This window comes from Diorhabda sublineata, chromosome 8 (genome assembly GCF_026230105.1).
Source record: "Diorhabda sublineata isolate icDioSubl1.1 chromosome 8, icDioSubl1.1, whole genome shotgun sequence".
Lineage (NCBI taxonomy): Eukaryota > Metazoa > Arthropoda > Insecta > Coleoptera > Chrysomelidae > Diorhabda > Diorhabda sublineata.
Genome location: NC_079481.1, coordinates 16,963,216 through 16,985,723, shown reverse-complemented (window position 1 = coordinate 16,985,723; position 22,508 = coordinate 16,963,216). Strand labels below are relative to the sequence as shown.

At 32.2% G+C, this 22,508-nt stretch overlaps 1 protein-coding gene across 1 annotated transcript; it reads left to right on the top strand.

The window, feature by feature from the left end:
- The first annotated feature begins 748 nt into the window (after positions 1–748).
- Positions 749–21,477, top strand: LOC130448259 (uncharacterized). Its single transcript, XM_056785543.1, has 7 exons — positions 749–1,412; positions 2,313–2,519; positions 8,624–8,893; positions 10,357–10,699; positions 12,339–12,774; positions 18,106–18,699; positions 21,183–21,477. Exons 1-6 carry the CDS (start codon positions 821–823, stop codon positions 18,694–18,696), a joined length of 2,439 nt encoding a protein of 812 aa, XP_056641521.1. The 5' UTR covers positions 749–820; the 3' UTR covers positions 18,697–18,699; positions 21,183–21,477.
- The last annotated feature ends 1,031 nt before the right edge of the window (positions 21,478–22,508 follow it).

Genomic DNA, 22,508 nt, shown 5'->3' with positions numbered 1-22,508 from the left:
ATATATTTAGACAACATTAATTTCTAACAGTTGTTCTTTTGGTTGCATACGCAATAAAAATATGAAAGTATGAGTTTTCGGATACTACTATATATACTATGAAAATAACACAAATATATATATATATATATATATATATATATATATATATATATATATATATATATATATATATATATATATATATATATATATATATATATATATATATATATATATATATAGTACAGCAGAAGTATCCTATTCTTGCATATATTTCCCATGTATGGTGCAAATGAAAGGAATAAATTCATTATTTCGTAAATCAGCGACTTTAATGAAAAATCCTGAAACCCGTCGATTTTTATTTTAAAAGGAGCTATTCGTAAGGATACCTTTTTATTTATAACGTCATCTATGCGAGCGTGATGACGTCATCTCTAAAATTTATGAATGAAAATGTGGGTGTTCTAATCATAGAGATATTACCTGTAATATCTCTATGGTTCTAAAACATTATTTGAAAGGTCTTTTAAATACCTATTCAGCCATATCAATATGTACAGTAATTGATTTTTGTATTTGTTTAGAAAATTAATAAAATTTTATTATTACAATAAATATTTAATATGTATTACTCATTACATACAACGAAACATAAATTAAGAGGAATCAAATCAGGTGACCAAGTATATTTCGGAATGCATACCTATTCATGATGTCATTATCACTAGCCAGTATACCGTTTTGTATTTCGGAAAATAGACTTATAAATGAAGCTTATTATAACCTATAAGTTTGTTTATGTATTTCGGAGTAATGAATATAATTAGTTACAAAAATGAGTGTTCAGTTCAAATTGTTAGATCAGTTTAAATTATTAAATCATTTAGATTTGAATTTTGCTTGCGATTATTCAGAGGATCATCGATTTTTTATTATAAATGATACAGGAATATACATTCTTTCTTTTACTGGAAATCTTACACAAGATTCATCGACATTTTCATGCAAAAAGCAACATATAAAAGTTAGTACTTTTACACCATCGCAATGTATTGATATAGATATAAACAGTTTTCATACAAAATTACTTAGAGAAGATGTATATGATATTGTCATGAAAATTGAATATTCTGCTACTTTAAATAATACTAAACCTGTGAATCCTGTTCCAATTTGTGCTAAGTGGTCTCCTAAGGGGCTAGCAGATGGAACAGAATGCTATTTAGCTGTATTGACAAATCTACACAGCTTAGAAGTTTATATGAAGTATTTGAATAATAATGAACAGATTAAATATGCAATCATTTCAAATGTATCTGAATCAATTGTATTAACAGAAAAATTGAAGTGGAGTTGCGCTAATCGCTTACCAATTGCAGTGAAGTTGGCAGAATATAAGAAAAGAATACATGCTGTATCACCTACAGGTATGTTATGAACATATAAATGAATTTTTGGTAACTATGACAAATATAAAGATAGCATTAACTAAGATACATTAATCAACATTTTAGAAGCATTTGGACAGTAGGAAACAGTTTATTGTGTTCCTTGAGACTTTTAATTATAAGATTTGAAAGATACATACTTTTTCAAATGTTTACCTAATCCAATTTCTAAAATTTTAAGAATCCAAATATTACCATATTTAGTTGTAAAAAATTGAAATCTAGCAAACAAAAAGAGGGAAATTATATTTCTTTTTCTAGTCTTATCAAAATCACATAAGAAAATATGCAATAAGTGAATATATATTGCTAACTGTAATTTTGAGCTGAAACTGATACATAATCAGTACCTCAGAGTTTACCTCTATATATATATATATATATATATATATATATATATATATATACCAGATATATTATATATATATATATATATATATATATATATATATAATATATATATATATATATATATATATATATATATATATATATATATATATATATATATAATATATATATATATAATATATCTGGTTGATGATATATAATATTACTTATTATTTTATCTCAAGTTAAATACATATCGATAGTGTCATAAGTAAAAAAATTTGGAAATCTAATTCATTATATCATTGGTGCTAGAAAACTAAAAACTTCATCACAAATGATATCATATAAATTCACAATTGTGATAACCTTATAAATTTTTGAGTTATCATTTGAAAGGGGAAAATCGAAGTTAGAATTAATTTCAAACACAACAGAGCTTGAAAATCTATTTTATTCCCATACTTAATAAAGTTAGGTATTTGCCGTGGTTTTTATTATTTATTAGCTATACCATTTAGTCAGTTATAATTATCTACTACTTTTTAGCATTTACATGGAGTCATCTTATTAGGTTTGATAAAAATTATGCATCTATCATATTTACTGGACATATTAATGGTGATATTACAGCTTGGAGATTATGTGCTGCACATTTTTGTGAGAACATGCAGTCCAATGTTCATTTTTTAGGAAGATATAATTCTCAATTAGAAAGAATTACAAATATGCAATGGCATCAAAGTAGTAGTAATGGTAAGTGTAATTAAATCTAATAAAGGGGCATCCATTAATTACGTGAGCCATTTTTCGATCAGTTTAGACTCCCTCCTTCCCTTAGGTGAGATTTAATAAGATTTGCCTGGATCCCCCCTCCCCTCACATGAGATATAGACGCTAAAAATATTTTAAACTAAATTTTTTCTTATTATTCGAAAAAAAATAAACCGTTCAGTTATTCTATAGTTAATTTATTAAAATTAATTAAAATTCAAAGTAAAAAGATAAAACAAAAATTTCTTGCAATTCCTTGCAAGATCAAAATATTGCATGTCGCTTGATATTATACAAGTCTCTTTCCATTGGATTATGGCTGCTATTAACAAAAATTCAATTAGTAAAAGCAAACAAATTCCTAACCTCAATTTATATTTTGTAGCCAGTTCGAAAATGAGAATTACAAAACTAAGTGAGTAAAGGCCGCTTGACATTATGCAAGAAAACGTGCAATGCAATGCAAGACGCAATATTTCTTGGTCAAAAGCATGCGCAAACAAGTTTATAATCTGCTAATATTACGTTTTATTTTCCTTAGGAGTTTTTCAAATGTTTCTTAATCCATTCTCAACTAATTTTTCTATGTTTTCACGTCTAATTCTCTAGCTAATCTGTCCATCGGACTCCAAAAGCAAGGCAGAGACAGATATAATTATTGCTAGTGATGTACTGGCTACTTTTTTTTGTTTACTTTAATTAGCGTTGTTATTTTCAATTTTAAACTGCTCGTAAAATATGTCAAACAACATGCAATATTCGTCTATGTAATATTTTTGATCTTTCAAGGAATTGCATGCAATTTCTTGCATGTTGTCTTGCATCATATCAAGTGGCTTTAATGTGAATAAGTGGTCAGTGAATCGCTGTGAATAATTATATCTGCTACTGTCTTACTTTTGGAGCCTGATGGACAGGTTGTTTGTTAAGCAAAAAGTATCTAGATTTTTCACTAGAATTGTAGCTTTTACGCAATAAAAATGACACCAAACCGATAATGTTGCAAGTGCGAGATCTTGCATGAAACATAACTTCATCTGCGCATGCTTTTGATCAAGATATATTACGTCTTGCAGTACATTGCACGTTGTCTTGGATCATGTCAAGCGGCCTTAATGTAATCAATTAAAACTTTTTTATCATTGAACTTTAATTTTGTTGCCTTCCACACACAATTCACTTTTTGCGGGCACGTTATTTTTTGCCTTGTCGGCATGCCACGTAATGTATGCATCATAAATATTCTGATATAAACTCATTAAAGACACAAAAAAATGACATGCACGGTATCTATTTCATGAGTAACTTACCGACAAGTAACGAGTTTGAACGAGTTTGAACGACTTTGTATTTTAAGTTATCTTTCCACAGCGGAATATTCTGCGAAGTGGCTGGTTACGTGAGTAGCGCTCAACTCTTGTCGTAACTCGGACAATCCGTGCATAGGGAATAATCGAAACGTTGCAGATACTATTGTCTTTTCTTTCATATACCCGAAACATTTTTTTATTTGTTTATATTGATCTCAATCTGAATGATTTTAATAGCCATGAGATTTATTTTAGCTGGCCTAATGAATTTTTAAAATAATTTTTCTTTAATACTTGTAATATTTTTTTGAAGTTGCCGTGAGATTTTCGATTATCCCTCCTTAATTTAAATAAGATTTGGTGAGATTCCATGTTATTTTAAATTTATTTTCTATCAAAAGAGACTGAAAATCAAGATAAATCATCACGAAAAACATATTAAAAGGTTTAAAAGTAAAATAATAGAAGAGAATTGATAATTTTATATAAATTTCTGGACAAAATTAAAGCACCACTCATATTTTTCCCGATATTCTTTATTTATTGATAACTTACTGTACGACAAGTAGGCCACGGACCTTGTTTGACAGTGATAGTTGTTATTTAAGTTAACTATAGTATCTTTAAGTTTTGACAGTAATTTGTATTAAACCCTGTTTTAGACGAAAACTATGTTAACATTTTCCATAAAAAGTGCTAATTAAAGCAAAGTTTCTGTTAAACGCAAGCTGTTGATTGTTATTGTTTTTATTACATGCATGTTTGGAAGTTCATTTGGCAGTATATCAAGTAAAAAATTAACTCCTAAAGAAATTTTGCTAATGGAGGAGGCAGTACGAGCATCGATTCTCCTGAATGAAAGATATTCAATGCGATATATAGCTGGTTTGTTAGGAAGATATCATTCCAGTCGCATAGTGCACTAATCAAATTAATGATAGTTTTTTGGAACAAACTGCTCTAAGAAATAGGTTAGAAGACGTTTACATGAAGCACGGTTAAGCAACAGAAGACCAGACAAAAAACCCTTGCTTACCCGAGAACACACAGTTCATAGATCAAATTTTGCAAATCTACAACAATGATTGAAAATAGGTTCTGTTCTCCGATGAAATTAGAGTTAGCCTTGAAGCTCCAGATGGACGTGAGCGTTTGCCAGCTCTAATATCTCTCCTAAAGTGCCTTTTGGTGGTAGCTCTAAAATGTTTTGGGGAGGAATTTGCTTGATGTTCGTACGGAATTGGTCTCTATACTCACGATGTCTATGATTGCCTGTTATTACTTAGACAACATTATTATCGATTATGTAATGCTTGCTCCGCTTGTTGGGCCTAATTTTTTATTCATGCAGGACAACGCTCGTCCCCACGTGGTTACTTACGAGGATATATTGAAAAATTCTTAGCCTACTATAGAATCAAACAAAATTTCAATGTCAAAATATTACTCAACATATTCTCCTCTTAATTGGATACATTTATTACAGCGAACCTGCAACGTCTCTAGACCTTTTAAAAAAAATGTTTCTTCTTGCTCTGCAAACCAGAACTCCACAGCTTTTATTACCTCCTCGTTGGAAGAAAATTTACGATCTTTTAAACTTTTTTTCAGTTGAGGAAAGAGAATCATGAATTTTTTTCATGACATGAGATTTGTGTGCGCTATCCTGCAGAAACAAAACAACTTTGGATAGCTTTCCGCGTCTTTTCTCTTTAAATTTTTCCTGTAGAGTGGTCAGTAATGTCGAATAGTAATCTCCAGTTATTGTTCTACCTTTATCCAAAAAATCAATAATGATTACTCCATGGCAATCCCAAAAAACTGGAGCAAGAACTTTTTCAGCAAATTTTTGGAAACGAAACTTCTTAGATCTTGGAGAAGTAGAGTGTTGCCATTCCATCGATTGTTGCTTTGTTTCTGGATCGTAAAAATGTACCCGAGTCTCATCCATGGTAACAATTCGGTTTAAGAAGTTTACATTAACACTTCTAATAAGTTATAGTTCGTTGCTATGGTAACGCAATATTTTGCTTACAGAAAAATACAGAAAAATATATCATAAGATAATAAAATCTGCAAAAGATTTTTATTATAATAGGAGACTCGCCAGTTCTCGTTCTAAAGAAACATAATCCATTGTGAATGATCTAAGAAATAAGGCTTCTTCATCGAGCATAATCTTTACTTCTCCTTATAACCTTAATAATTAGTTTGTAAATGTAGTCAAAAATTTATCAAATTCTGTAACTCCTTCTCATGATCCGGTCTCATATTTCCCTGATGCTAATGCTAACACAAATTCTTCTATATGGCCGTAGTTTTAGCAGAGCATCGCAGTACAATTAATGACATCAGAAATAAATACCCGTCTGGAACTGATGGACTTACATGAAAACTGTTTTCGAGTCCGCCCAATGGCCCATCAAATCATCTTACCACTTTAATTAACGTTCATTTCAAAATGGCACTTTTTCCAATTGCCCTAAGACGGCTATAATTATACCTCTGCATAAAAGAGGAGATAAAAATCAAGCATCGAATTATCGCCCAATTGCACTCCTTCCCACGTAATCTAAGATCATAGAAAGATTAGTCAAAAAAGAGGCTTTTAACATTTCTATTTAAATATAAAATATTTACTACCTATCAATTTGGGTTTTTAACTAACAAATGCACAAATAAATCTATATTCTCTTCCTTAATAATGTGTACTCCTAAATAATGTCTTTTCTAGCTTAAACGACATCGCCTCTCTAGACATCAATGATAAAATATGTTTTTTTGCAGACGATACTAGTTTCTCTTGGAGCAATCCTGATCTCACGGCACCTCATAGGACCATACCTAGTGACCTAATCACCCTTAAATCATGATGCCATTCTAATCTTCTATGTCTCAACGCTTGTAAAACTAAAATTTTATCATATAAAAATACATTGATGCATTTTTTTATTAATTGACTTCATTGAATCTGTGAAATTTTTAGGGTTTGTTGTGGACAATTCCTTGAAATGGGGGTTACATATAGTCGCCCGATCTAAAAAATTAAGTTCCTCTTGTTTTGCGCTGAGAGCTGTTTCTAAAGATCTGAATTTAACAGTTTATTATTCCCTTATTGAGTCACATCTCAGATATGCCCTTCCCTTCTGGGGTATATATGGTTCGACTCAATTTCAGCGAATTTTCAAACTACAAAAGAGAGCTGTTAGATATTTACTGAGACTAAGCATCAGGGCTCACTGCAGGGACTTCTTCAAAACATTAAAATTCTGATCCTTCCTTCCTCATTCATCTTTGAATCCATTTGCCTAATTCGTAAGCATGCTTCTCCAATTTCAGAAAGATCGTTGCACGGCTATCCACTTAGGAACGCGGCACGATCTTTACCTGTTTATTCAAAGTTCAGAATTAGTTAAAGACTCAATATTTTACAATGCAATTTGAGAGCATATTTACTGAGAAGTGCCTTCTATTCTGTAAAGGACTTCTATTCTGATAATAATATTTAATTCCGGGCATGGACTTATATACTAATTATTATGTAACTCTATTACCTATATTTGTTACTCATTGTGGTTTTCTTCTGTAAATTGAAATTTTATTTTATTTGTATCTTTATTTAGTTATTTTTATGTTTGTTTTTCAGTTTTTATAAGCTTTTGTCTACAGATTGTAACAATTTTTTGACAACAAAGCATTTCTCTCTCTCTCTCTCTCTCTCTCTCCCATATTCGAGTAATTTGTAGGTGTTCATTATTACTTCAATGTAACTAAGTTTTATTTTGTGTTTATATTGTGAATAGTTAAATTAATTGAAGTGGTGCATTATATTTGTCCAGAAGTTTAGTTATCAGGACTGTGTACATATTTTGTTTGAAGTTATACACAGATTTCTACCACGAATATTTTTTTACGTAATAAACTGAACTTTTGCGGAAGAATGTTAATAAAGGAAACTTATAATGAATGACATTATAATAGGCTATATAATTTTATTACAAAAAATTGGAGATTAAGTGGATATAAACTTTGTAAACACGTGTTTTGTAAATATTTCTCTGTTATTGTACATATTTTAAATTCAAAGACCCAAAAAATGAAAAGAAATTATTCAATTATTTCTAAGTTCACCTAATTACAATTCACAAATTGACCAAAAATGCGATCTAAGTATTTTTTATAACCCAAAAAAAATTCATAAACTTTACGCGCACCGTCCTTTTTGAAATCGAAGCCCCAGAAGTTTTTCACATTTTCTTAAAATTCTATTAAGGATACTTGATAAGAAACCTATCAACAGAAAAATATGATGTAAATATTTTTTATAACGCCACAAAAAATTCATAAACTTTAATCATTTTTCCAAATTTTTTCCAACTATTTCAAAAAAATCACAATAAGGGACATATTAACAGAAAATTGTGATGTAAATATTTTTAATAACGCCAAAAAAAAATTCATAAACTTAACGTTTAAGCCCTGACGCGTATCGTTCGTTTTGAAATTTAAACTCCAAAATTTTCTCAAATTTTCTTCAACTTCTTCAAAGAACTGTATGCAACGGTCACTTTTTTTATATTTGTTCATATGTAGTGATTTTCATGTATCGATAATGTAGGTGAATTTCATTTTTTGTTTTAGTCTACTTGAGTAAAATTGGTTTGTTTGATAGTGGAATTTTCTATATACCATATCTCAATAATGAAAGTGTAAAACACGAAATTTTTTTAAAATAACATTATTTTTCTTTTTTATTATAGTTCTATCAATTTTTAGGTGGTGCTCTATTTTTCTCTGACAACAATGGGAAAATGAATGTTGTTCATGTGATGAATTTAAATGAAGAACTGGCAGTTTTTGACAAAGAACAATCGATTATTAGTGAAGCGGATAAAGTTAGAGTCGAAAAAATTGACATTATAAAATATAACAATTCAACTTTTATATTAGTAGCAAAACAAAGAGTTTTAATCATTCTTGGAATAGATACATTTGGAGAAATTTTTGACATTGTATCTGTTTGCATTCAAGATTACTTCATAACAGGTACATATGATTAAATTTTTATCTTTCTACGGGCATATCATATTTAGTTATTAAATCTAGTGTATTTAAAACTATAAAACTTAATAAAATAAAATAAGATAAAACATAAGATAAAAACGCACAAACACGTTTTAAGGAGGTACGCACTATTTTATTTCACAACAGTGTCATAGGAGCTGACTTGTGGTTGCGTCACTAACCTTCTTATATATTCCAATTACTGCCATCTAGAAGTGAGTGGAAGAAACCAGAACTTTCTTGAACCAACGAGATTATTCTGTACGTACTATTAGCGTCATCTGTTAGATAGAAGGTACTACCTATTTCCGCTTGTGTCTACCAGATGTCGTGTCACGTTACTCCTCATGGCTCGTACTCTACGACTAATCTAGAAATTACAGATAATGACAGGGAAATTAATAATATGCAGTGTTGCCGTTTTGCGGACTTTAGTCCGATTTGTAGCCTTTTTAAAAATTGCGTATTTTTTCGGACTTCTCTTTTCATCAGTGGACTATTTCACTTTTTACCACCGGCAACAATGATAATATGGTTTTGGCCCTCGGAACTTACTGGAGTAATCAGTATGGCCCTAAGGCTGGAAAGTTTGGAGACCCCTGCTCTAGAGTATCATAAAAGTGTATATAACAAAGTAGAAGAGTAGTTAAATATTGAATTGTGATCTACGACAATTCGAGTGGCATTAAATGAAGTGATAGTTATTAAATTGTTAGTAGTGTTGTAATTAGTGTGATAATTGTGATTCAATAAAGTGTTGAGGGTTAATTAACTTATATAATTTTCTCAACGAAACTTACCAGACTTTCAAATTATTAACTTAGAATACACTTTTCAAAAACTTTATTTTACTCGAACTAATTATAAAATGACCACAACTGACTGACTAAAAATGTGTGAGACTATTTCCTTCGAAAAATTTAAGCCAACCAAAAAGCTGTAATATTTTATGTTTACCTAGCAACGATCAAATTTCAGCGATAATACTGCACTAGTGCAAATTATCGATAATTTGCACTAGTGCCAAATTTTCGTCTAGGATTAATAAACATCATTTGGTTTTAATTTTATATTTTAAGAAAAGGAACAATTATTGTTTATTTTAAATTAAATTTTTCTCAGGAAATAGTCTGCCAAAATGCCCTCTCGTGCATGACAAATTGTCTCATAATTTCCTCTCGTGCGCATTCGCGCACTCGAGAAAATTAAATTATCGACAATTTGACATGCACTCAGCACATTAATATTGAAAATACATTTAGATAAATATAAAATGCTAATGAGGTCCTCGCACTGTGATTCCGTGGAAACAGCAACTCATCAGTTTCTATGGGAATGGTCGAGATAATTCCAGAAAGACGTTACATTATTTTTATTGATAAAACTATCTTTCCATTTACCATTATTGGTATATTTAATAACTTTTGATATTAATCGATTTTTAGGTATACAACAGATAAGCGAAAACAAGCTGTTGGTACTATCATTGCCTGGAATATTAACAGAACTGGATATAAGCGTTTTTAACAATAAAATAGCCATAGAACAGAAAAATATATCAATCAAAAACGATATGGACAAATATCGCACTCATGGTTGTTTCTTTTCTAAAAATAAAGTTTTGTTTTTTGTTGTTGCATATCCATGGGATTTACAAAGTTTTTCTAAATCGAAGTCTTATGTTAATGTATTTGTATATCACAATGTGAAAATAAATCCCTTCGATTTATTATGGAATAATAATACCGATACAATTAGAGAACACTGGGATTGTTTTGAAACACTTAGGTAAGTTGGCTTATCATTCTAATTCATCTATACCGTATAAACAAAAATATAAGACCAGGAAACAAAATCGAGCCGTGACGATGTAGTTGGTAAGGTTGTCAAAGTGCCCAATTTCCGGAGAGGTTCGATTCCTCTGTCGAATCAAATTTTTATAACACCATGAGCATTGACGACGACCAGAGCAGTGATCAAATGGATCCTCAGATAAGAGAGGAAATCTTCGTCATTATCAAAAAGCTGAAAAATAACATGTACCCTGGGGTAGTTAACATTATAACGGCGGGGAGGATGTATGAAATGCCCTCTATGAACGAATCCTCTTAATTTGGATCATTGAAGAGATGCGAGATGAGTGGACCGTATCGCTTGTACAGCCTACATGGCTTCCCTGTATCTGATTCAAATATCTTGGGACTTTAGGAGCGCTCAAGTTAAGAGGACTCTCAAGAAGGCCAATTTACTCGAAAATAATACATCTCGTAGTCACATATGTATGCGATACAGAGACTATGATGACAAGTCAGCGGATTTCGAACTGCTGAGCTGAGACAGATGTATGGCGAGCCAGATTTGGTGGCGTTCATCCAGGGGGTGCATCTGAGATGGCTAGGACACGTGGAGAGGATGCCTTCTGATCGATATCCGCGCAGAGCCATGTATGGAGTTCCTGGAGGACGGCGACTGAAAGGAAGACCGCGCCTTCGCTGGTTGGAGGACGTTGAGGTGGACTTGATCCAGCTAGGGTTTCGACGAAGGAGGCACCATGCTCAGGACAAAAAGGATTGGCAGTCGATTGTTGAGAAGGCCCTGGTTCTCAAAGGACCATAACGCCGGTTAAATTAAATATAATATTTTTGAATGTTACGTGAAATATCAAGTAGTCGAGTGCAAAGGTTAATTGTTTGGGTTTGGTGAGCTGGAATGAACAGGAGTGTCAATATTTTTGTCAGTTATCGCCAATACCTAATATAAAGAGCTAGAGAAACAGGACGAGTGGTACGAACATCGGAGGGCCAAGATCGTCACCTAAAATTATTAGCTCGAAAAGATCGTTGACATGAACAACAATAGCCATTTTTCGAAAAATATCGCCAAAACCGACGTGGAATCTGGGAGGAATGGAACATTATCGTCTTAAGTGATAAAAGTCTGTTAGGCCTAGACATACATGATGGTCGAGTGAAGGTAAGGAGACGTCTTAACCCTCAATTTTTTTGAAGTTATCATATGGGGTGCTTATTGCTCCAAGTTGATTGTAATCTTCATTATACTGTAAAATGCAAATTCAGTTCCCACCTTGACGTCTAATTAACCCAGATTTGTCGCCAATTGAATATGTGAAGATTAAGAAATTCATATCATCCCTCTCACACTTTGATAGCTTTTCTTTAACATAAGATAGGGGAGGCTTGAAATGATATATCCCAGGAAGCTATTGTTTAATATGTTAAATATGGCTGGATATATTGGAGAATGTGTAAGAAAACGTGGAGCTCCAAATATTATTGCAATACAATAATTTTTACTAGGCGTTCGTGTTTCCACGTCACTCAGTAGATTTGAGAAATTTCTCTTCTTTGTGTGAAGGTTATAAAATTATATCTTAAGTTATAATCAATAATATTTTTTTTAATTTCAGGATAAATTGTATTAAAGAAAAAAGATTCCCATGGTTGGGTTTACCATTGGCTTTAAATTATGATACTTTATCTCTAACAAAACTAAAAACATTGAGATTAATAGCCAAACTCTCTGAAATGATTTTCAGTCTAATACCAGTTGTCAAGAATTACAATATAAAACCCTTTATTCTTCTACATTATTTAGTATCAATAAAATTGGTAACACAGAGAATGACAATGCTACTAAATAAAAGTATCAAGAACAAATTAACCGATTTCCAAATGCATAGTTTGTATATACAAAATGTTTTCCTAAAGGAGATGGTAGCAAAAAATATTTTACCCAAAGCTAAAGTTGGAAAAACATTCATCAATGAGATGAAGTCAGTTATGGAGATTGCCAACGAAATGGAATATCCCGAGCCATTAACTTGTGTATGGTGTGGAGACAATATCCTTTTTATTTAATGAAAAATATCTCAACAGATCCACCGTAAGGTAAATAATGTCGTAAAATAGTAACATTTTTATATAATCAGCCATCTGTAATTTGTTAATACGCAAGTCTACGGATAGAAATAATAATAAATATAATTTACTTGTCACCTCTTCGAATTCGAAATTATTGTTTGTCGTTTGAAGGAAAGAAAAATTACTTTCCTGGCTAATGCAGTGACGAATATTGAATTACATCCTCTATGAATAACGTGGCCTTTTTTTCGATGTCATCATCGCCAATGGATCGCAACTGTAACTGTAACACCCTCTCGTTCGGCGTGGAGAGAGAAATTATTGTTTGCCGTTCTCTGCGAAATTAGCCAGGAAAATAGTTGTTTTCTCATTTGAAGAATGCAAACAATAATTTCGAATTATTGATATTCTAAAAATTGCCACTACCATAACTTTGGTTTTCTTTTTGTTCATTTTCTGCCAATATTTGGTTTCATTTGTTTAAATTTCTTGTATGATCATTATATCATCTGAAAATGTGCATTTCGATATATTAATGCCCTCTAGTTTTCGAAATCCTATATGAAGTGGTTTAGTTTTCTTTTTTGCACTTCTAATTGATCCATCCATGTAAACTATGAATAGTTCAAAACTGCCTCCTTGTCTCACTTCGCATCTTTCAAAGTTGGATCTATTTTAGCTCGCTTTGGATAATTTGTTCAACAATCTTTAATGGAGTACATAACGGGGATATTTCTCTATAATTATGCCAGTCTTTGATGTCTCCCTTTTTGTGCACTGGTAGTATAAAACCGTTCTTCTTCCTCCTTTTTTAATACTCTTGTTTCTTTCTCTATTCAGCCTATTGAGAAGTAGATATCCAGCTTTGGTGCCATCTCTTGGGAAGTCGGCCGGGAGGTCTCTTTGAAGTTGGTTTTTCATCCCTTGCCCATCGAACTGCCATCGTCTAGATATCGTGAATCGTACTGTATCCTGAATTTTCAGATTTTCTGTCAATTTTGCTTCTTAATCAATCTCTTAGCCCCACTACAATAACACACTCACTTATTTTTATCGAATCTTTTCTGGAGTCTCTCAAGCAAGCGTCTTAGGACCAGTTCTGTATTTAATCTACACAGCTGACCTATCAATAACTAGGAAAATAACAAGATCCCGATATGGCTCAAACAATGACGTAATAAAGCCAATAAATCCAAGTCCATATTATGTTTACACTTAGAAAGGAAACGTCATGTTCTCCTGTGAAAATGAATGAAGCAGAACTCCCACAAGCTAATGGCGTTAAATACTTAGGACTTCACTTAGACCGAATGCTGACTTATCAGAAACACATATTCACTAAACGGAGGCAGCTAGGACTAAAATTAAACCAAATATATTGCCAGCAATTCCAACATAGAGATCCTGCATAGATTCCAGAACAGTATCAATACATCCAAACGGTTATTTAATCGGAGTAGTGAAGGGCGACGTTTTAAAAGCATTAAATTGTCTGATCTAACAAATAGACTTATGTAGTTATAAGTGATTTTTATTAACCCTACATAATCATAAAATATATTGTAAAAGTATGGTACTATCTCTTCTCATGTCACTGTAAGCCTTAACAATTATTGCCTCACGGCAGATTGATGAATAAATGGAATTAAAAAAATTTACTTGGTACCTCTTATTGTAAGTTTTTGGCGTTTCTGATCTCGATTCCTGTCAAACCCATTTTGCTTTTTCTCCCATGTTCTTTATCATCTCGGCTGTGTCTTTATCTTCTCCGAGTGCCTTCCCATTGTTCGTCTGCTTCCTCTTTAGTTATAAGTTCTTCATTTCCTTCTTGAGTTTTTTCCATTTTCTTCCTCTCTATGTTGTTGCATTTTGTCGTGTCTCTTATTTTCTTTGTTAAGCAGTCCTTCATAATATTCCTCCCAGCACTCCATTATATGTACTTAATTTACTAGTATTTCCTCTGCTTGGTTCTTAATTGATATATTTTCTACCTTTTTGGTGCCTCTAAGACCTATTAATATTCTATAAAAGAGTTTATCGTTTGTTCTACTGTTTAATTCTAACTCTACCCCAAATTTATCCCATTTTCTGTGTTTGGAGTGCAATACCAACTATTTTACTTTATATTGACAACACTGTTTGCACTTCCATTACACCAACACTCACAATTACACTGTATGACGCGCACTTCGATAAGCAAGTTATCGTCTTCAGAGACTGAAGGTGAACTCTGTTTAAACTGAGTGTCCAGTATAAATATCAACAACGGTCTCAGAAATTTCAACTTAACTTTTTTACTTTGTTATTTATAGTGTCCGAACTCCTCTGCGCTGTTTGTCATAGGTGTTTTTGCTATTTCCATTTTTTATTTTAACTTGGATTTTTTTTCTCATCAGTCTACCATGCTGTTTCTGTTACTGTTTTGTATGATTGTCCCACAGATGTCTCTTGCAGAGTATGTGATGGTTGTGTAGCGCTGTCACATACCCTTTTGGCTTCATACTGTTCGGCCTAAACATATGAATAGTTATTTATGATACAAGTGCGCAAAAGTACTTCACGTACTAGTATCATACAATATTTAATCTATGACCACATTAGAGAAATAGTTTTATTAAAATTGAATTATAAATAATATTAGATATATACAATATTAACATTTTATTTTTCATTTTTTTAGTTTACACCGATCCAAAAAATTTCCATATGACTTCATGTATATTTTTCTTGACTTTTCCGGAAGCAGGTTTTGAGTTACATTGCAAGCAATTTGTGCAATTTCAGGAGAAATGCAATCAGATTTTTCTTCCATGTTTATTTAGTTTAGAAAAAAAATTTTCCTACGACCACTTATGGAAATGATAGATTGCCCAATCATTTTCACTTAAGAAAGTAGGTAGCTTATTTCACACATGTACTAAAAAATAACAAAATGTATTGAAATACTTCTTTTTCATATTATATATGGTCTCGAACGATAGAGGGAATACGCGAATATAATATAAATCTGGCTGGGTGTCAAAAGGCAAAAGGCCAAATTCAAGAAGACAATATGATTTTTTGAGGGTATGTTAGTGTTTACAATAAAAATTGAACGTTTGTTGTGATTCTGTTCAAATACATACATAGATGTTAAAAACAATGTACTTATGACAAAGTACAATGACAAAGGAAACAAATAAAAATTTCGTTTTCTGAGAATGTACTTCTGACCTATGTGAATGAATTGTCATTAAAAGAGCAAAGTCCCACTTTGTGGAAGCAATACTCAATGTTGAGGACTACTTCATCTATTGAGCATAATGTTGATATTTCCAAATACCTAAAATTAAAGGCATTTTTAGAAAGAAAAAGTGATGGCTATAAATCAAAAAAGCCAAAGTCCTGTCACAGCAAGAAATAAATAATTTCATAGAAAGAGCTCCAGATTAAGTATATTTAATTACAAAAGAAAGTTTACAATTACTGGACACTTTTATAATATATTTAAAAAAGATGCCAATATTAGGCCACAACCACTCAACTAAGGTTTTTCCCAATTATAAAAATGAAAAATGCACCTAGCAAGTAGGTGGTACAAACAAAATAGGCAGAGTGTCAAAGATAGTGGCAAAGTTTTTAAATCTTCCGAATCCATAACAATATACTGGCCAGACCTTTAGACGTTCTTCTGCAACAACTTTGGCAGATGCAGGAGCAAATCTTGCTGCATTAAAACGCCACGGAGGATGGATATCCTCTACCGTGGCTGAGCAGTACATAGACGACTCTGCAACTAATAGATGAATGACTGCTAATAAAATAATGAATGCCATTAGCAACACAAGCACATTAAACAAAGTAGTTGCAAATAAAAACATGGAAATAGTGTTGAACAAAATACTGAGACTGCACAACCCAAAAACAATGCAAGTTGAACTTCATCTATACAGCAACAAGAGGCAATAAACACATATGTTAGGGATACCACCAATGATGCAATATTACAAAATCAAATGCAATTTAGTAATTGTTATGATAATAACTTTGCATTTAAATTTTATAACGTCTCAGAAAAAAAGTAAAACAAAATCATTAATTATTTAATTAGGTACCTAATATAGTTACAAAAAATTTATTGTTGTATTGGTTCTTTTTCTGTTCTTTAGTTATAAAATAGTTCATAATCATTCTTTTCGTTTTTGTCATCTCTACTATTACAAAATAAAAAATATTTTGTAGGATTTTTTAACTTTTTAGCGTGTTTATATACTTTTCAACACATGTTTGATGTTGTTTAATTGACTTTCTTATTTAAAAAATACGTTTTTTTGAAAAATTTTTTATGTGGTCGTAGTGTACACAACTCGATGGAAAGTGTATTTCGAACTCGTTACGTTTCAACACTCGCTGCTACGCGGCTCGCAAAACAGTAACTAGTGCGAAATGTATCACTTTCCAAACTCGTTATGTAATATACTATTGCAAAATGATGATTACATTTCACACTTATTAATGACAGTACAAAATTATTACAATTACTGAACCTTTGATAGAAGACACAGATCAAAATGATCTAATGTAATTTGATAAATATAAAAATTAAAAAAGTGTTATAATGATTATCCTATTTAAAAACCGTTGTACTTGTTCGTAACTCTTTTGGGTCTTATAATGAAACGTCCATTCAATTTTTCGCAAGCTTTTAGACGTATGTATAATAAGTAATTTAACATATTTATGTGAGTTTTTAAGGATTAATTTTAATGGTGGTCGTAGATAAATATATATATTAAATGTCAAACGTAACAGGCTTAATATCAAGTCTCAAAAGTATGTATTTGTGTAAAGAATTCTTTTCACGTGGAAATTTTAGTGCTTATTTTAATTAAATATTGTGGCTAAAGCGAACTTCTTCAACCAGCATATAATATTAGAAACGAAATAGTCTATTGAAATATAAGTAACATAAAGTTTTCCATTGCAGCAAGAGTTCAAAATGCTGGAATGGCCTTCTGCTAAGAGTGTTTTATACTATTTTCTCGTGATTCCGCTTTTATTTATATTTATAGAAAAATTGTTGAAAATAGACATTAGGGAAATTACAGCATAACGAGGTAGTTGGTTAGTAGCACTGATTAATGTTTGACAGTTGTCTTTGGAAATATTATTTGAATTCAAAAGTCAGAAAAATCTCATCCTGTAAGCGGAATGTCTGGTGAAGAACTTCAATTTACACCACTACACCGGGGCTTCTTCCACCATAAATCATTTACCTCTTTAGAGATTGACACATAATAATTTCATTATATGAAACCATACATTAATTTCAAGGTTAGGACTTTCCAAGAAATTTCTTCACTGCAGATTTGTATGTTTTATCCATATTTCATGACATTGTTTACTTTGTCTAAAAAAATATTTTTTTTTATATTTTTTTATATTTTTCTTAACGAACACTCACAGATCATGGGTCCTTTGTGTTTTCCGCCCCATGTAGATACCCGATGCTGCTTTTCTATGGTGCCAATATTCATCTTATTTGATTATAAATGTCCCCATTGCAAGGCCGTAGCCCATAAATCAGTCGAAGAGGAATATTCTCAAATATTTTGTCCGTATTGTGATATAGCCATGGAAAAATTTTACTTTACAAATGATCAATTGAAAAAACGGTTCCAACAGTTTGAACTAGAGATGTCAAAAGACAGGAGAAGCGACTGTTTCAAAGATTGTACACAAGAAGATATACAATTTGAAGATATCGACGATAACGCTACCGAGTATGTTATACTTAGTGACAGTGAGGATGAAACGGAAAATACTCTAAAAGGAATATATGAAGAATTTTCAAAGGTTAAAGTCCACGATGATTTGTCAGAGTCCTTTCAAGACGAAGATGAAGAAGTTAGGTCGTCGCATTGATAGGTAAAGTTGTAATCTATTACATTCCAAAATTTATTTTTTACAGCTAAAATTATCTCAACATTTTGGTACCTATTATAAAGGCATAATTGAATTATCATTATAATTATATTTTTGTACTTATTTCGGCTTAAGGTCTTTTCAATGGTTCCGATAGATGCGGTTGTTGTATCAGTGGCATATGTATCTCAAAGTAGATAAAATTAGTTCTACTTAAACATGATGTGATATTAAAATGTTTCAACAGGCCAACAACTTGATGTCTGTTAGTTCAACTATGCCTTGTTTAAGAAGCGTTGACTATGTAATTATATTTTCAATTTTATTTATTTGTTTCCTACACCACTCACTAGCCTACTAAATTGAACAAACTGATTTACTTTAATCAGTATCACAATAGAAGTAAAGAGGTGCACCTCGAGTATACAAAACTTTTTAAATATTAATTCCTTTAAAAAGATTATTAGTAACAAAATATGATTAACTTAAAACTATTGTTACATCTTATGATTAGCAAATGTAGATTCTAAAAAATAAATAGAAACTACATTCCAAAACTAAACTTTACAATTAATGGAAACAAATTCAAACAAAATGTTATCGTAATAAGGGACAAATCATCCAACTACTCATTCTTTAGCCGGCGCTACGCTCCTTTGAGAACCAGGGACTTTCCAACAATCGACTGCCAATCCTTTCTGTCCTGAGTATGGTGCCTCCAACCTCGAACCCCAGTTGCCGTCCTCCAGGAACCCCATACATGGCTCTGCGCAGGTATCGATTAGAAGACATCCTCTCCACGTGTTCCAGCCACCTCAGACGCGCTCTCCGGATGAACGCCACCAAATCTACTGTATAGACTGTTTACATCATCACTATACCAACACTCACAATTACACTGTCTGACGAAGGTAAACTGAGTTTACCTTCATTCTCTGAAGAAGATAACTTGGTTATCGAAACGTGCGTTAGACAGTGTAATTGTGGGTGTTGTTGCAGTTGTGGTGTAAACAGTGTATTCAGTATAAATATAACCAACGGTTCCAGAAATTCCAACTTAGCCACCAAATTGGCTCGCAATACATCTGTCACAGCTCAGCATTCCTCCGGATGCTCCACGCACCATTCTCGCAAACAGGGATCTCAATGTCAATGTCTACATCCCTATGTGACTACGGAACGGATTATTATCTTATAAATTGTGAGCTTTGACCTTCGTAAGAGCCCTCTAAACTTGAACGCTCTCTGGACTGCCCAGAAGTATCTGTTCCCCGCAGCAACTCTTCCCTTGTTCTCTGTTGTCACGTCATTACCTTCAGTTATCAAGGCCCCAAGATATTTGAAATGGTGTACACAGGGAAGCGATGTTCTCTGACTTGGAACGTGATTTGGAAGATCTGTTCATATGTACATGGTTTTCTGTTCATTGATTTTGAGTCGTCTCACTTCAGCTGCTCGCTCGATCTCCTCAACCGCTCCCAAAAGAGCCGAAGTGGTTCGTGGCATGATGTCAACATCATCCGCATAAGCGAGGTGCGGTGTGAACCTATTGCAAATAGTTCCTTCGGGATTCATTGGGATACTCCTTGCGGCACCTTCCAATAAGAAATTGAACAGTGTTGTCGCTAGTGGGTCTTCCTGACACAAGCCTGTGTTCACAGTTGAAATTGTGTCTAGAGACCCCGACACCTTAACTCTGCCAGAGGAGCTCCTCATTGTCATTCTAACCATACACACCAGCTTCTTTAGGACGGACGTCAAACCCCATCAAGTCCACTTGCAGCTGGTCTCTGAGGATACTGTCGTACGCCTGGCAGAAGTCAATAAAGTCGAACTCCCTCATATAAATAATATCCAAATCTATTATAGATACAGAGATAGTCTCAACTGCTTAGCTGTAATTCTACTACAGAATTGGTTTATTTATTCCTTTGATTTTTTAAGATTTGTAGTATATTCAAAGCCACCTCGATAAAATATTTTTTTCAACTTTTCACTTCTTAGACCTATTTATATGTTTCTAGCGATGATCTATACTTCGATATAAACGGAAAAATTAATGTTACTTTTATAACAGCATCGGGTGCTTTGCACAGGAAGAAATTAAAACGATTTTAAAATAGGGACATTAATGATTTCTTTCATTCTATTCTCATATTAAGAATTCCTTTTTAGTTTTTTTTAACCATCATTTATTTAAAAAATCTTGTTCTATTTTCCATCATATTGTTAGAAAACAGAAACTACCACCCGTTTGCAATGATTCCCGGGAATAATCATTTGTTCTTTGAAGCCATATCGTTTTAAAATATTCTCGATCTACACCTCACCACTCAATTTCTGATTTCAGTATGTTTCACTCGAAAATATGTAATCTTGATTCTAATTTAGCATATTATGACATCCCTGTTGCCTGTTTCAATTTCTGTCTGTTGAGATGTAAATTCTCTTAATAAACGTTCCATCTTATCAATGTTATTTTTCAGGAGCTTGGTATTCTGTCAAACCGCAATGACGAGCTATCTACACATTTATCTACTGACAGCTGACCGTGATAAAACATGAAAATAATATTTCTTAATTGGATCATTGATTTTATCGATCAGAATCAAAGATATCCAACTAAAATAGATCAATTCATTCATAAATTCAAAAAAGCAATCAGGGATGAAATTATAATGTTTTAAATTGGTAACATTTTCTCACTATAACCTCGATTTCATGTCTTTGTCTTTCATTTCAATAAGTTGTCTTTATTTAATAAAAATCGATAATTATCGTCTGGAATTCGATTGACTTCACTTGGCAATGACTTTTACACGGAGACTAGATAGGAAGGAGGACGATCGCTATAGGGTTTTCGACAATTTTTGCGTCCGGTAAATGGGGGATAAATTATTTTCGTAAATATGCCGCCAGGGCGACACTGTGTTCGCTAATGTCCGACTAATGGCGTCTATTTGTTATTGTTTTGTAGTAGTAAATAAGTTTTAATATTTGTAAAGTAATTGAATGTTTTGACGACCATTGAAAAATGGTTAAGTTGATGGTTGGAAAAGTGGCAGAGCAAGTGATCGTCATAACCACAGCAACTTGGGTATGAGATATAAATCATTATTTATTGTACCACAGGTAACCTAATTTATTTTAATTTTTAAGAAACTATTAATTGAAAGATTTTGATTAAGCGACAGTTAGTAGTTTAAGACATAAATTACAAAATCAACCTTAAAGGCCAAATCTACTAGCAACACTCCACCCCACGCCAAATGTCGAATAAGTGTGCACATGTTTTTGGAAAATTGTATATACGAAAAAGAACTACATTTGGGCTGCTTATATCTCAGCCTTTCCTTTTTGTACAATGACCAATGTGATTGGCCATTCAGCTTTACGTCTTTTGAAGGAACGTGGGATGTTATTTGTGACCTTTTTTTCCTGTATTTCTTATTCAAGATCTGATGGCCTACCCCTTTTTGCTATACGGTTAGAATTGACATTACACAAACAATATGCAATCTCAGTCTTAAAATCTGCCTACTTTTGAATGAATATGAATACTTTTGAACTCCTTTTCGAATTTACAACTGTCATTTCAAGAAGATGGTAGAACAACCTCATATACCACTTTTTATATTTTATTTTGATTTTGTAACGACGAGTTAAAACTATGTGTATATGGCAAAATACTTAAAATAGTAAAATCATGAAAATTTCTACGTTTGGGTTTTCAGATACGATCTTTTAATTAAAATATTTTGGCCGACTTCCGGTAGAACCGACTGTAACTTTGTTATTTTAAATAGAACACC